Source organism: Cariama cristata, unplaced genomic scaffold (assembly GCF_000690535.1).
Source record: "Cariama cristata isolate BGI_N322 unplaced genomic scaffold, ASM69053v1 scaffold2248, whole genome shotgun sequence".
Taxonomy (NCBI): Eukaryota; Metazoa; Chordata; class Aves; order Cariamiformes; family Cariamidae; genus Cariama; species Cariama cristata.
The window spans coordinates 64547-82192 of NW_009630433.1; the positions used below are offsets into that span (position 1 = coordinate 64547).

General features: G+C 40.9%; 1 protein-coding gene across 1 annotated transcript in view; it reads right to left on the reverse strand.

Moving 5' to 3' along the window:
• Positions 1–17646, reverse strand: part of SMOC1 (SPARC related modular calcium binding 1) — a gene marked incomplete at its 5' end in the record, with an annotated part of 87155 nt that overhangs the window by 56667 nt on the left and 12842 nt on the right. The window contains 2 exons of the mRNA XM_009705510.1: positions 9612–9659; positions 11909–12008. Of these exons, the coding sequence (XP_009703812.1) occupies positions 9612–9659; positions 11909–12008 (148 nt within the window). The remainder of the gene's footprint in view (positions 1–9611; positions 9660–11908; positions 12009–17646) is intronic.

Here is a 17646-nt window from a genome sequence, read left to right on the forward strand (position 1 = left end):
GGCACTAAGCTTCACAGGGAAAGCAGAGAGGACAGGCAGAACACAGAAAAACAGAGCAGCAACATTGTAAGGGCTGGGCAAATCACAGTCCCCCTTCAGCATGAGTTGGAGTACACAATATTAGGAATGTTTGTTGGGGTTTTTTCCAAGAGCAGAGACACCTCCAAAGTGTCAGTGTCACACTATAGAGTTGATGAGATCAAGGAATCAGCAATAGCCAGCATCAAGAAAGTTCAAAAATAGATTGAAGGAGGGGAAGCAGAGGAAGAAAGGCTTTCTTTTTTTACAGCTTCCTACTTGTTAGAATACATTTTTATCTCACCCTGTAAGCACTAGAAGTATGATAGATACTGCAGGATTTTAAACCACAGTATCTTAATTTTGAACCATCTTCTATTTGGCTCACTGCCTGGAGTGACATTTGAAATAAAACAGGGAGCAAAGAAGTTTCCGCACAAAGAAATATTTCACTTAAGACATCATATCTCATAGCAAGATTTTAGCACTTGACATTGCCCCAAACTTGGAGAGAAATTCGCAGAAAGCTCTATAGCACTCTCAACAGCTGCCTGATTACTGTTAGCAAAACCAACAACCACCGTATGACTGTTTAGTTCAGCCTCTCTGGTTTGATTCTACCTACAATATATTGCGTCTTCTTTCAGGAGCCTCTGCTTTGATGTGAGGTACACTCTGTTCCCTCCTCAACACACACACCCCCCTTCCTTGACTCTCTCTCCCAAAAGGCTGCACAGAGTCCACCATCACCTCCACCTTGCCACTTCTAGGCGGTGTAAGAGGCCAGATACCTGCAGCTGTGGAAAGAGGAGCACATCTGAAAAGCCTGCAAGGACACAGCGATTCTGATCGTAGACTGCTCTGCTGAACAAGGAAAAAAAAATTAGCAATTGTTATGCAAGCTTCATATGAGTAATGATCAGATCCCTAGCTTTAGGAACGTTTTAGAAGCTACCTGAAATATATGGTGGACTGGGGCAAGGGGCATGAAGGGTGGGATTGTAATCTCACAGTCTCTCTTCCTTCTCTCCCCAATATCACACGCATTCCCTTTTACTCCTCTCCTTCCAGCTTTGGCCTCTTCAAGGTAAGGGCTCTATAAATTCCCCCACATCTTCAAGGAATACGGCCCATAAGTGGGGGGAGGCGACAGCAGCAAATTTCCCAGATTAATGGCCATTTGAAATTCAGACATATGGCTGAAGCCCTACAGCTGCATGTGTTAATTACCACACGTGTCCCCTGTAAAGCAGTCTGTTAAACACAAAAAGAAAACAGAAGAGAAAAAAGCCGTTCCAAGGGATTAAGTAAATAGTCTAAATTTTTGACCTTGCTCCCCCAGACACATGCCTGTGTATAAGAACACAAGCTCCCTTCCTTTCTCCCGACACCTGCATGCTGAGGACGCACAAGACCCTTTCCATCTCTAGCCATGGGCACTGAATCTATCTCAAAGAGTTCTTTCCCACTTCCAGCTACCCCTTTCCCCTGCACAGCCTCTTCTCTCACCAGCCCCTCTCCCTTTCTCCTTTAGAGGACTAATTCCTGGCTGACAACCAGACTAGTCTTACAATATGCCTTTTCATTTCCTCACAGGCAAAAAGAATGGATACCTCGCTGCTACGTCTGTATTGCATGTGTGCAAATGAGGGAAAGGGGGAAAAACCTAACTGTATTTTTTTCACCACTTGTTTCTGCAGGTTTTTTTCTCCCCAGGATCATTAAGAGTAGAGGTTCAGAGCTTTAGTGAGTGAGCGAAACTCTGCTTTCCAACTATATTGCCCCAGCTAGTTCACCTCAGGATCTGAATTTAGTCCAAAGGAGTTTTTGTATTTGATTATGAAACCAAAGGAATAGTTTTTCTATACGAGGGAAGGAATGGAGAAGAATGGAGGGAGGCAGACAGGCAGGGTAACTGAGCAGAGCTGGAAGGACCTCCAAAGGTTCTATCATGCTTCAGAAGGAAATCTGTATGTACACAACAAAGCATGTCTCAAAAATGCACACAGGGTACAAGTGACACCACATTCTCAACATTAAAATATTTTTATTTTAAGCGGAGGAAGGTCATTCCTGATAGCTACAGATTGCCAGACATCTACAGATTGACTGTTCAAAATGAGCCCAAGACAACTGATCTTAAGAACTATCATTTAAAGGCATATTTGTGGGCAGCTGAACAGTCAAGATGAAACCTGTCAAATTCTTACACTTGAGAATTGCTTTGCTGCAGCACCTAAAAGTCCCATCAGTATCTGAACACCAAGCTGAGCACAGTGACATGTAATAAAAGACACAGCCCAGCGAAATTCAGTCTGCCAGAAAGACTTTTCAATCCCTAGCCCTTATCAAAGCATTTTGTAATACATCTCCCTTGCTGTCAACATAAAACAAAAACCCAGATGAGCCCATGGAGGGAAACTATTATTCCAGCTAGATCTGTTCTAAAGAAGCTTAGGTGTCATCTCAGGAACTTGAACAAACATTCTAGTCACCTCTCCAGCTTCCTCCTACCTTATTTACAAACACACATGCTCTGGATGCATTCAGGCTTTCCCATCACAATTTCATAGTTTCTCTATCTTATAGAGAAACCTTGACAGAGCTCATGGGGCAAAGGAATTGAAAGGAAAGTACTTCCAGTCCCTCAACTGAACCCCTGCACTCATGAAAAAATACATTTCCTGGTGCATTACATTGATTTGAAAGAAAATACCACTAACGTTCAGATGTCTAGATTCTTCCGCAGGATGTGAATACTCAAACTAAATAGGGTCATGTTAGGCTGGTACAAGAAAACAACTTCTAGCTTCACTTATCTGCAAACCCAGCAATTCCTCCAATTTAGCCTCAGATTTATTTTTAAGAAACAGCTACAGAAGACAGGAAGTCTAGGACTATTAATTTCAAAGTTATAATGATGCTGCTTTAAAGGATCTAGAGAAATACGTAGCATAATAGTATAACATCTTGGCATGTTGATCCAGACACTCAAAGAGCATGGGAAGAATTTTTTTAATAACTCTTTAAAAAGAAAAGGTGTTGAGGCCACATAACTATGAAGTATTTAAACGACAAAAACAACCCACAGACCTCAGAACTCTTCTGTTTCTCTGCAAGCTGTAAATGGTCAGACACCAGAAACCTGTGTATAGCACATAAACAGTTAGTAATACCTTAACAGATGTTCCTTAATCAATTGTTAGTCTGCTTATTACATCTACTCACCAGGCTGCTCAATACTATGACTTAATCATTTAAAAAACTTTACAGCTGTCCTTAAGACATTACAGACATGAGTCGTCTGTAGATTACTATAACAACACTTGTAAACTACAATTTTATTAAGTCATATTATATAGACTAACCTACCGATTAGAACTCTTGCTTTATAGATTAAAGCAGAATTCTTGCATTATATCAAACAAAATATACCTTAAAACAGAATTTGCCTTCTGCTTAAACTTGCCAATGAAGCTTTCTTCAGCCTCAAATTTGATACATATGTTCTGAGGCCCACAGAAAAACGTCTTGATGAAAACTAAACATTTTCAGACAAGTCAGTGATGTGGGGACCCAAAAGGATTGTTTTTAATTCTACTGTTTATGTAGCAAATTCGAGGTTGAATTTTTCTTCTAGACCTTAATATTTCAAAAATCTGATTGATTTATGAGATATATCTAAGTGTTTCTTAGAACACTGCTCCACTCTGGAAAAGTGATCCAGTATACACAGTATTGTAAAGTTACATTTGCCTGTTCTCCCCAAAATTGATCACAGCTCCCAGTTAAAAGTTGGGTTCACTCTATCTTATGAGATCTGTGATATTGGCAAACTACAATCTGCCATACCTGTGAAATTCACTTGCTTTCTACAATTACATTTAACTGGAATTTAACAAACAATTTTGTAGATTATGTACAGTATAGGGAGAGTGATAGAAACGAGATAGAATTCTGAATATCTACAAACTGGCAAACCTACTGATCAAAGTAATGGTATTTTTTACAGGACTATTTTTACAATATTGAAGCAAACTTCAATTCCACCGCTAAGTTTGCTCAGAAATATAAATATGAGCTAACTAAAAATCTGATGTGCCACAAATTCCACCTACAGAATTTTTTATTCACAGCCCTCAGGCCTTTGCAGGAGAGAGTTTTTGCACTGATCTCCCCCAGTAACTTCAGTCACCCGAGTTTTTATCCCAGTTTCATGAAAAGCAGCACACATTCATGTTTCTCCCAGAGATGATTTCCTGCCCCCTGTTAAATTTTATCAGAGCAGACTCAGAAACTGTCTACCATCAGTGCATGGTAGGACAAATCAAGCTTTTGCACATCCAGAGGACTTGGAGCATTCATGTAGCACACGCACAGCAGATCTGCTGCTTTCAGGAAGCAGACTTATTATACATGCATAGCACAGTCTGACTTTCTACATAGCTACACTACACATGCAGCTCTGTCCACAAGCATCAAATTGTATGTGCACACTTTGTGTTCACATGTATATTCTTACAGAAACATGTCAGCTCTGGTCTAGGAATATTACATGACAAAGTTAAACAGTTCAGAAAGCAATTTTTGCATGAAAATTCTCCTTCATCCAGACTTACAAACTAGTATACTATTTAAAAATAAACATGTAACGTAAGTGATTCAGAAGAACTGTTTGGGTAGCACTGCAGAATTAGTGCCTGCTAATGTTCTCCAAGAAATTCATCATAAGACGATGCTGACCAGCTAAAACCACCACTTGACTTCATACTGCCCCTTGTATTTCTTTCACTTTACTGGTAAAGTCCATACAATATTTCTTTCTTTTCTGTATCCTCTACAAGCTGTTAAAGACATCACAGAGCATTTTTCTCAGTATTTATGAGGCTGGAGAGGGAAGAATAATTGGGCTTTTGAAGCTTGGTTAGTGTAATAGCAGTGTTCTGTTTCAGATTTGATCAGTATCTGGGGTTGAATCCAGAAAGAACTGGGGAAGGTAAAGACCAAAGTCCCAGTCTCAGGTTTTGGTCACATTTCAACTTGATGTTTTCGTCAAGATATTATCTGTCTTCTGAGATGTACTAACCACTGTGGAGGCAGCGTGCTCCCCTCCCTGCAAGTTGACGGCAGGTGAATCGGTGCCAGCTGCACCTGACTTCTTACCACCAGCACAACTCTCAGGTCTCCAGGTACAAACGGTTCCATTTATTTACATCAGCACAAGCCATCCTCCACTTGGATTTGCCTGAGGAGAGCGTTCACTCTTTACTGCCCAGTCTAATTACTGACTCAGACTAATGGGGTCATTACTGATTCAAATTGTTCAGTCTACTGGCTGCACAACCAGGTTGTTAACACTTACTAGAGGTAAGACTCTTGGAAACCAGCAGGAAGAGAGCTAGAGAATGGGCCAACTTGCCCACAATTGCAGCAGAGAATTTCCCTCCCACGAAGCCTGCCTTTCAGCCCATTTCTGACAGTTAAACCCACAAAAAGGAATCCAATTCTAGATGTTTAATTGACAGGAATTTTAAGTTGTTTATCTTAGGTTCCTCAAATTGCTCCAGTGTTCTCCTGTAGGCTGCAGACTGGTTGAGTAAAGCTTTTAGCAACTCCATACAAAAGTCATATCTACATGTAAGATAGTAAGTGTAAAACAAGCTCAACCCAGATTTTGCCTTCTGTGAGGCCATCAAAGCTTACATTTCCCCAACATCACTGTACCTGCCCCAGGTTCAGCGAGTTGCAGACGCTATTGCCAGCTTTTGCAATAGAGAAACAAAGCAAGTCAAAACAGGCATGGAACTTTATGCACTGCAAGAGGCTTTATGAAAGAAAAGGGACTTCATACCACTCAAGACTCTTCATGACTCACACTGACAGTTTATCCAGCCCATATTTACCCTGTACTTGCATCATCTTTTAATCCCAGATTATAGAACTAAGCCTCCTTTCCCATTTCCTTCATTCAGTTGATTTAAAAATGGTATCAACACCTCTCTCAGTGTCCAGAACAGTTAACAACCACTAACAAACCACTATCCCGACTTAGATATTTTTTTTCCCTCTTCACTCATTTCCAGTCTCTTCACTTTTAATTCACTCAGTTTCCAGTTTTAAGAAGGAAGACCAAGTGACTTTATGAAGATAAGAAATGACATGGCTGCTTTTTACATCCCTTTGTCTCCTCACCAGCCTACTTTTTAAACCCTGCTTGGTGACTGCAAAGGACACTACTCATGGCTGCAACATGCCAAATCTGTAGCTTTGAGCTCCTAAAGCCCCAACATTCCTCAGATAAAGAAAATAAAGTTTTGTTTTGTTCCGTGTTTGCTTGTTTTGTTTCAAATGTGTGGCACAATTTCCCTTTGACTGGAAAGGAACGTTCTGCATTCTTTGGGCAGGGAAGAAATCCAGTCATGTTGGCTCCAAGGATGCCTTTCACTGCTTCTTAAAACATTAACAACCTCACAGTGGGGGTGGGGGGGCGGGAATCCAGCCCTCTGGGGACAGCATGCGTCTACCAAGTCTGTCAGGCCTTTCAAAGTAAGCAGCAACTGGAGTAAATTAGCGCAAGAAGCTCCTTACGAGAAAGGATTGTACAAGGAACAAGCCGGAATGAGGAACAGACAGCAACAGAAATCTGCAGGTTCTGGATATCCTAATCCCACCCAAGAATAACTGCATTCCCTGACAAAGGTCCTGGAAACATTTTCTTCACTTGCAGGCTGAATTCAGCACAAAAAGAACAGTGGTTAAGTATCTGAGCTGCAAAGTCCCCACATCGAGCGTGTCCTGGAGAACCTGGGTTTCCATTCCACCTCATATGAACATGCCTGCATGTCCCGGGGCCCAGGTTTGCACTGCCTTCCAGAAACAAAGCACTTCTCAGACACAGAACAAATCAGTATGTCCTATTTTAAAGTTTTAAGTTTGGTGCCAATTTAATTTGATTTAAATTACCTTACAGGGAAAATTGTATGAGTAACTGGCATTGCATCATACAGCAATAGCAGCAATGTAAACACGGGCAACCAGAGCATGGGATTTAAAAATAAAAAGGATTTCTTGCCAGCACTCTTGCCTCTTCTCTGCAGAAAGCTCCACAGAGCCACTTCTGGAACTACATGCCAAGCCACGTGATCACAAAGCCATTTCATTTTCTTTTCATCAGTAGTGAGAGAGTCTGTGAGTGGAATGGCATGTTACCTCACATCATCTGGTGACTCCATCATACCTATCGATCCCCAGAAATTAGGGCTAAACAGGATGGAAAAGACAAAACATTTGGAGAAAGATAGTTATTACTGATAACCAGCCTTTTTCTCCTTCGAACATTAATTCATCTCTTCTGAAGGAGAGCTAATATGCTAGTAAAGTCTTCATTTATTACCCAACAGCTTAAGCCTACCCATCTGCACTGTTTCTAAGGCAGAGCAGACTCCATCCAAACAGCTATTTTGCCCTGAAGACTTGAAAAGCACCAGCATCACACAGTTTATTAGCTCCATGTTTTACATTCCTGTATGAATGGGACAAAAGAAATCTCTTTTGAGAGTCTTAGCTATTCCTTTTCCTCCTGAGAGTGCCTATTCTGTGCCAGATAATGCTCTTTGACTCGGAGACCCTCCAGGGATGGAGAGAGGAGTCTGCTGTGCAGTGGGAAGAGTCCAAAAAGCTCCCAAGTCAGATGGCAGTTGCCCAAAGTAATGTCAGAAGTTTCCAAGATATGCCTTTACAACAGAAAGGTCATCACTGACCCAGTTCCTGCTGGATCCCTCCTCACTCTGCCTTTTTTGTCTTCTTGCAAAGTCTTTGCAGACTGTCTTTGCCGAAAGAGTACTTAAGACTCAGCTAGAATGGATGGTTATATGCACACTGGCTAGCCACCAGTCTTCAGAGAAGCCAGACCTCCAGTGACCACCTTGCTTCAAGGAAGCCAGGCTGTTCTTGGTTCCAACTTCCTTACAACAGGACCTGATACTGGAATTTTGAATCAAGGTAACTTAACTCAAGAAAAACACTGATAAGAAAGCCAAATTCATTTTTAGATTAGGTATTCATCACTGGCCAAAAAAGTAATGCGAAGTCTACCAAATTTCAAACCACATTATTTCAGCTTCTAAAAGCCCTCTTGACTTTAAAAGACCTATTTAATAATTGCTCACAAGTATTTTTCTAACATGATGGAGAAAGATCAAAGCAGCTTGTGTGGGGGCTTCCATCACATATGAACAGATTCAGAATTGGAGAGGTCAGAAAGTTTACATGATTGCTTGAAGTATGCTGGCCCAAAGGGAAACATTTTCCTTTTCTTGACAGCTACTGCATAGGATGTTTCTACAGCCACATGACCAAGTGTACCATTCTTGAAACAGGATGCCACAGGCAGCACCAAGGAGAATCAATTTATATTGCAAATTTTAGATTAATTCATTCAGTTTACAGTTCTCTCTTTTTGCATGTTCCAACCTCTGAGTTAATAAAGGGAGTGAAATAGGAAAAACAAGTTCAGATGTTTTCCCCTTTTGCTCTTGCTTCTTATGAAATCCAATGTCAGCTGCTTCCAGTTCCAGAAGGACAGAACAGGACTATTCAGGCAGGAAGCCTACAAACAACCTCCACTCAAAAATAATGAAAATTTCAAGAGTTACTTGATTTGCTTGTACTTCAGGTTAGACTAGCAATGATTGCATTAACAGAATGATAACAATGCGTTCAAGTGCCAATTATACATTAACACGAAATTACAGGTTTACAGAGACATATCCTTATCTAAAATAAGAAGCAGGCTTCAGCATTCAGTCTTAACTAAGCAGTTTTCTTTGCACCTTTCTTCTCCCTACCTTTTCCTAAGCTACTATACACAACCAATAGACTGGAGAGCAGATATGCTCAAAACACTTCACTGCTCAGAACACAGCAATCTATCATTCCTGTTAAGTGTCCTCAGGACTGGATTCACAGTCCCAGCATGGGAAGGTGGAACACACATAGGAGAAGAATGAGGACACATCTAGTGCCCTGTTCTGGAAAAGCAAGGACTGAAGAAAGGAGTGTAAAGGAGAAGGAGGACCAACGCCTAATGCACAGAAGAGTGAGGTTTCCAAGCACAGCTAGAGTTTAATCCAGTGCTGCTCCAGCTGGCCAGAGGGTTTTATGCTCTGTTAAAAACCCCACCTTTCAATGCATATAAAGCCACAACCATGACATTGGCACTCCCGACTCCCAGTGTCCTAGTCATATTAATAGCCTTCCTAATCTCTAGGGATTTTACTGAGAAATGCTCAGTAATTAACTTCAAGGTGAACAAGCAGCAGTTATTCTGTGCCAGCTGCCCCTTTGGGAAGCTCTGCTTTCATGCACTACATCTCAGTCAATGAGCACAGAGCAGAGTGCACCGTTTTCTGCTCCAGAGGGTATGCATGAACAGACTGTCATCTTATTCCTTCTGCTGAAGGGTCAGGTCTAGAGGCATGCAAGCCTCCCGCACACCCAGCTGGTTAGGAACCCTGGTTCTGAGTTATCTCAAGACACTTGGCTGGGCAGCTGCTATTACAAAACAAGTTGCTGAAGCACAGGACTCCACTCACCTTTCCTTCCCGAATTACCCTGGCTTGATGGTTTATCAGTTACAGAACCTAAAGGGGAAGAAAAAAAGACAGAAAAAAGACATCTATTTCCATGCTGCATGATCACACAGAACACAATGTCACATTAATATAGTCAATATCTCAAACCCACAAAGCGTCTGTTTTACTTGCCAACAGCTCAGTTTAGGATTCAGAGAGCTTGTGGCTTCTACCGACTGGGATAGCATAAGTGTTAAGACTTTGTTAAATGTTGTTGTTAAGATGTTAAATCAGGATGAGGGTAAATAAGAAATCTTTAGTAGCTGGATCCAGTGATTTGAAAGGGTTCAACAGAGCAGTGTGCTAGTAAGAAACCTGGAATAAATCCAAGGGCAAGAAGGAAAGATCAGTAAGAGTCACTTCTTTCGTTTGCAAATGTCAGGAAGAACAAATCAAAAACAGGTGGGGCGAGTGCGTAGGGAATGCAAGGGGCAGTATTCTAAAGGAAAGGGATTAAGTGGGTCAATTTGCAGAAAATGGATTTGAACCAACCCCTGAACATCCCCAGCTGTTTGAAAAGGGACACTGAATAAGATCCAGAATGTACTTGAATAGAACATACCTTTGTTTTTTTAATATAACTTAGATCTTCACATAATATATATGATTCTACACTTGTTTCTGCAGTTTGCTTTAGTGCTTCATCACACAGTTTTCCACTAAAACTTGAACTGATAAATAAAAGCTTTTTGAACAAATCCATTACCAGAGTGTATATTTAAAAAAAAAAAAAAAAGATCTATGACAAGCTTTTTTGGGGGGGCGGGGGGGGAATAGCTTTATTCTCAGGAAACAGATTCTTACGTGCACCATTACTAAACAGTTTCAGTGATTACTGATCCTTCAGGAAACATGAATCAAAAGTCAGCTCCAAAAGAGGCAGCTCTGACAGGCCTACGAGTCTGGTCAAGACAAACTCTAAATGTAAACTCTATTGCCCAGGCACTTTCTCTTGCAGATCAGTTCATCGGCGATCTATTGCTGAATTACAAGTAGGAAGCACATACTCAATATTACTCATTATACGCCTAACATCTGTGTGTCCTACAATACACCATGACTTTTCCTGGTAACACAATTTTATAAACAGCTCAAGACTAATGAACAGATCAGCAAAACTCTAAAACATGCCCTAACAAAATCATATACTGGGAATGGTGGAAGAAAGTCATACTCTAAGGTTTAAGCCAAATTACTGTAGTATTTCAGCTTACACTAAGATAGGATATTAATCTTATTTTCTTTCCATGTACCTGTAAAACACCAAGCATCCCTTCAAGCTACACTGACTCACTGGTTCCCAGACAGTTCTTCCACTCAACTTAAATCCTCATGCAAGTCATTATGTTTGCTTATTACCACAAAACATCCTACAGCCAAGAGGACACTGAATTAGCTGAGAAGGATTAAAAAAAAAACACAAACAAAAGTTTGACTGCTGTCACGCTCCCATCTAAAGGGAAAATATTGCAAGGTGTGAGAGGAGAAATACATTAAACAACCATGGGATGCAGATTGCAGAACATGAAGCCAGAGGCAGCAGCAGTGCCTATATGGCATCACTGAACACATTAGAAACACACTCCTGTGCTCACTGTCTTTTCTTTCTTCTTTTATTTGGGGGTGGGGGAAGATGGGGGGGATACAGACATGGAGTAATGGGTGCAGAACAATTCTAGTGTTGCCCCTGAATTCTTCCAAACAGTACAGAACAGTTTCCCACCCCTCCCTGTGCTTAGCGTGCTGCTGCCACAGCAGCTCTATTCACTACCAGATTTGGGGGCTAGTGGTCAACAACTACCAGTTTCTCACAGAACCATCTTATCAAACTTCTAACTGAAGTTACTCTCAAGGCAAAATGACTTCATGGCCCACTAAACACAGCTCAAAAACCACTTTAAAATTCAGTTAATGGAAAAAAGTTATCCCATCTGTTACAGGAATCTCTGGTTTTGGTGTATGCAGCAACACTGCGACTCTTGCCTTGGCTCCCACAGGCTGTTACCTTGGTGATTTTTCTCAGTGAGCCTTGCAGGAACGTCTGTACCCTACCTGCAGGGTAGACACGGCACCGTCCAAGCTCCCTTGCAGCTTCCCAATGCCAGCAAGTACACAGGGAGATACAAGCACAACTACAGTGTTAAATTGGGTAAACTGGCCAAGTCACCTGAAAAGATTAAGCATTCTCAAGAGGACGCATTCTCCCCAGCCTCCTTTGGTTATCAAATTTGTATTAGTTGAAGCCACTCCCACAGTACCTGAACATACAGGAGTTTTGTTCTGTACAGAAGAGCCGCTAATAGGCTTGCCATCAGGTGTCACACACCAGCAGTATCCGGTGTAGGTATGGCACTGCACCTGTTTAATAAAACAAAGAGCAGGCATTTCATTTCTCACTCTATCACTCACCACTTTTATTATAATCCAGTATCTTAGTGGAAGTCCCGACCCAGGCGCATCATAAGCACATGCTTCAGAGTGAGGAGGTCACACAGAAGAGTATCTTTGATATCGTTATCTTTTCTTTCTCCCCTCACCTCCCTCCCCCAAAAAAGGTTATTTCTCCTACTCCAACTCCTTTAGCTGCAATTCAGGAGCCAAAGAGGTTATAAGTTGTCAGCTTACAATACTTCAGCTTGGGGATGCAGCAGTTGTGTCTCAGTTCATTCCACCCTCTGTTAAATTCCATTTACTATTTACCATTAAATAGTCGTCCCACTGCATCCCAGTTGGGATGGGGAAAGGCCACCCTGGCCCAGTTCCACAGCTGCTGCTTGAGAACAGCATCTGTGGGTGTTGCAAGAGCATTTTGTTCAGTAAACATGGCTGGAAAAATGCAACACTCACTTGTTATCTTAACAAACCTTCTCCAGATAGATTTAAGCTCTCTCTTGTTACTGTGTCAACCTAAGCAGTAGGAGCAAGATCCAACATTTTTGCTCTTCATGTATTGACAAGGACTTAAGAACATTTGACAAAGGCTCTAATGAGCCAAAAGGTACACAGCATAAGATTCATCTTTCTTGACTTTAAAGCCCTACATCTGAACTGAACATCTAGAGTTGCCCAGTTCTTTCCTTCACCACAGAAGGATACCAGAATGACTAGTTTAGATGTGGACCTCTAATGTGATAATAGATAAATCCCAATCTAGCAGACTGGTCTTATTAACATCTATGCAGATATTAGTTCAGTGGCACTATAGTTTCATCCAGTTTAACAAATCTAACTACAGCCTTTGCCTCAGTTTTCACAGAGTGGTCAGCATTTGGATGAAATTCAGGATGCCTTTGACTTCCCTCAAGACAAGAGTAAATGATCATCATACAGGCATCTATGTAAATACTAACAGGTTCCAAAATCCTTTCTAGCAAACACACTGTCAGTTGTGGCTGAGTGTGCATATCAGTACTACCAGCATCTTGAAATGGTATAGAAATGTCTACATTACTATAAGCTAGAGATGGCTCCTCCAATACACTTCTGAAAAAAAGCTATGAAATGAGGTCACTTCAGAAACTGCCTTTTTATTTTACTTGTAAATTGAATTCTGTCTATTCTCTCTTTACCCAAACAAGTTCATTGAAGCCAATTTCCCATTCCAGTCCTCTCCACACAGAAGAGGAGAGCGATGAGGTGTTTGGGCTATTCCCTTCATTAGGGATCCTTTAGAGCTAAAACAGTCATTCCCCCTTGCTGACAGCTGGCTTTGATTCCCTAAGGTAGCAGAGTTTGTTCAGAGACTTAACAACAGTCTTTTTAAAAGGCTTTGAGTATCACATAAAACATGATCTAAGAGCAATTATAACACAGTACCACGTGTTTATCTTGGGTTTTACTAAGCGCAAATCAATCATTTTGCCTCAAGCAAATTCACTTTTAGCAGCCAAAAATCAACAATAATCTCATGTACCCATGTTACTAGTCACTGTCACGGCTATCTGAACACCTTCATTTTTATTCTCTCAATATATCACAAAATTGATTGTAAAATACTCAAAAGCACTATGAATATAATTAGCAATAATCAAGTTGCAAAATATTTCTTATTGCTTAATCTAATCAATTGCATACTCAAAATGAGTGTGATGGAACTACTTGGGGTTTTGTGTTTAGTGTTTTTCTTTGCTGATCACTCACACATTATTGCATTCCCAACAGCACAAGTACTGCCTTTACACCTGAGCATTAACTGTAAAAATCTTACCCAGAGATGAAGCCAAATTCCAGAATAGGGCCTTGAATTGTAGGGCAAGACCATCCCATGTTACATTACAGAAAAAAATCCAGTGTACCCAACATTTAAAAAAATTCAAGTGTTAGTGACTTGGTAGTCCTTCAGCCAAGCATCCAGAAAACAACAAAATACATGGCAGAGGAGTCAAAAAATGTATTGCCATAAATTAGGATAGATGCATTAACTAAGAGCATGTTATGCAACTCATCTCAATGGAGAGCTATGAGTTACATACACTCATTTATGCAAGCCAAGCATATTACATCCATAAAAGTGAAGTAATTTTGTAAATAACTAAGCTAAGGAATGCTGGTCTTCCTTGGACTGGTATCCCATGACCCTTTCTTCTCCCTGTTGCCATTAAATAAAAAAAAAAAAAAGAAAGAAGTCTCAGATTGACAGCACTTTCAAAACAACCACATGTTCTACTGCAGCACCAAAGGACTTCCTGACTACGGATAATAGCAGCAATTAAATCTCAGCCCTTATCCTAAAGGCCAGACAACTACCCACGAAGAACGGACACTTGAAAAAAACCTCAAAAATCACTGCAGTTGGCTTTCCTGAACATCTTCATGATGAGAGACGCTACCTTTCACCATGATACCTGACCAAGTCTCAGCATATTTAGGTGCCATAAGTGGGCTACAGTCTAGAGTTTGCAGCTTAAAGCCTGGGGGAAAAAAAAAAAAGGTATACTTATCATCAGTTACATAGCACTGGTATGGCACTGAAAAAATGTAAAGGCAATAGCTGATCTAGTACCATTTCTAAACACTGTGTGTAAACACAAATATTATGTTTACTAAGTGTCAACTATTCCAGAGCACCTATAGTAGAGAATCTTGAAAATGCGTGTTTTTACTTCAAATTTTTCCAATGAGTTTCCAATGATCTTAGGTTTGAGTTTTTGTTTCTAAATCCTATTTAAATCTTCTACCTGAATTTCACCCTCATTCTAATCCTACTCCCATAGTAGCAAGATTTCTAAATACTGTTATAATCAGAAGAGTAACTGTGTAAAAGTGACACCTGTTTACTGCACAGATCTAATCTTCAGTTACTGAGTTAGTTTGGGCTCTACCAAAACACATGTTAGAAAAAGTGTGTTTGACTTCTTTTGGCTGTCAGTCTTCTAAAGGTAAGCATTGTGTCAGAGAAAATACACTATCGGTTCTATATACAAAATGAAAAATGAACTTGATTGCTAACTAAGCTGCAGCTACAGAATGCTTATTACTGCTGGAAATGCATGTGACAGTTCGACATTTCAAATTAACATACACCCGTCCAAGAGCTGAACATTTTAAGTTACACAATAGGGAATCGGAAAAATAAAACCTGCAAATCATTTGAGGTCTTCCAACAGATTCCCCATTAACATCTACACTTTCAAGAAAATCAAACTGCAGTTCAAAGCCCTGCAAGCACCCGAATCTGATTGTGCAGGAGGACACTGTTCTTGTTTTTCAGTGGTGAGAGACATACCCTCTCAACTATGCCTCAACTGAAGGATGAAAAGCATGAGGGACAAACGCAACAAAAACTGCTCTGCCACTACTGCCAAAATTAAGACTGTAGCAACAGCTCCTCTCTTCCCCTCTGCCACTACAATGTGTGAAATCAAACAGCACCTAACATACCAGACACTGGCTGCATGAATAAACACCTGCTCTCATCAAGTTCATTTCAATATGAAAACATTAAAAGTGTAATCATTGGCAGATGACTCTGCCTCTTAATTTCCAGAGGGAAAAAGAAGTTGCTGTTCAGGTTTCTTCAGTACCTTACTGGCAATGCCAGAATCAGATTCCCAAACAGCCCAAAGCTTCTCAACAAGCAATAGCATCCCTTTACAGCCATACATCCATCCAAGGAGGATAAAAGGGTTGTTTCCAAAAGATAAACTGGAAATGAGAGAGAAATGGCATGCACACGTATGAGGAAGAGAACAGACGCAAGGCAGTAATTCTGTCATGGTTGAAACCAGTCTCTACGGAGTTATAGAAAGGAGTAGTTTGCTGTAAGAGGCTTGAGAGCACTGTGGACAAGCACTGGGCTGAGCACAGGAACAGAAATGCTCAGGCTAGCCTTTCACTGCTGTTCAGATAGAGAGTTTGGTAACCAACTCCTATCCCACTGCAGATTAGACAAGCGTTTCCTGGCTCCTTCCATAATGGAGGGCAGAGAGGAGAAGAAGAAAAACATTTCTTTTGCATTCAAAGCAATATCTCCACGAGAGAAGAAAAAACATACCCAGTTTTTGAATGGCACTGCTGAGGGTGAGGGCAGGCAGCAGAGCTGCTGTCTGCACTTGCAGCATGAGGCAAGGCTCCAAACCCTGGTTGCACCCAGGTGCTCCTTGTAAACACTGTAAAGACAGCTAAATAAATTGTTCCAAGACAGTAGGTCACCTGGTCTGACCCAGAGAGCAGAAGCCTCAGTGTCACACAGCAATTCTTTAATCAAACCTTTCCTTTGCTTGAGCCATTGAGGCTCATCTAGAAAGTCCTCTGAACCCAAGTTAGTGGCACACAATCGGCACACTGGCCCAATGGCTGTTTATCATAACCCTAAGTGGTGATGCCTCTATTCTGGTTTAAATGTCTTGTTGTACTGCTTAGACTCTGGATCTTGTTATACTTTCTGCTAGATTACGAGTCAGCTGACTATTGTCAGATGCCTGCCTTGCCTTTACAGACAGTTTTAGGGAGCTATGAATCAGTCTGCATCTTAAGTTTGAGCTTCCTTGGGGCTGCAACTCCTTAAATAATTTTTGTCACTTTTTCTGTTCCCTGTTCACATTTAATTCTTCCCAAATGATGTTGTGCAGACAAATATTCCCACCAGGGCTTTATGCAGCTGCCACCTCCCCCAAGTCTATGCACCATTCAAGAAATGCTTGCTCCACAGGAATTTCACTATTCATATAACCAGAGAAAGAAGTGATTTGTGGCAAAAGAATCTTAGCCATGGTCAAGGGCATTCCCAACACACGTTCTGGCACAGATACCATTTCTAGCTCAAGAGAAGGATCTGCAAGAGAGGTGCTCTGCTTCTGACACAGAATGTGACCCTTTAAAGTTAAGAATGACCCTACATTATCACTTTCCCTGAGGACATCTACTCTTGTTTTAACAATCTGTTCCTTTGCTCTCTTGACTGCTACTTCTTTGAAGAAATGCTGTATATAACAGAAGTTACTACCAGGACACTTAGCCATCCATGGGTTACCTTTAGCTCAACATACAAATGCGAAACACAGTGAGAGCTGCAGGAAGAAGGCAAGTGCGTAAGTAGCAGACAAATCTGCAGGGCAGTATTCAGGGAGCTCCAGCTTCAGTCTTTTATAGAAGGGATGTCTTTTAATAAAAAACCAAAAGCCAGAACCATCTACTAATTAAAGCCCAGATTCTTTATGAAGAAAGAGTTTCTTTAATCTAGCAAGACAGACTATGTTCTTTCCTTCTGAGAGGTTAAGTCCTTGAGAGCTTAGTATTGCTAGAGTATGAGCACTGAATAATGGAATAATAGACAGCATCCAGGGAATGTGGGACATGTCTACACAGTGCCCCACAGTACCATGCTGCATTAAGAAATGAGTTTGTAATTCTGCCCAGCATCATGCTACACTAGCCAATGCAGAGGAACAGACTTTAGAAAGGAGTCTGTTTGTGGGACTTAAGAGAAAGCAGTACTTTGTATGTGCATTAGCATAGCACAGAATGAAACTATTGCTATGGATTGTAATACAGATCA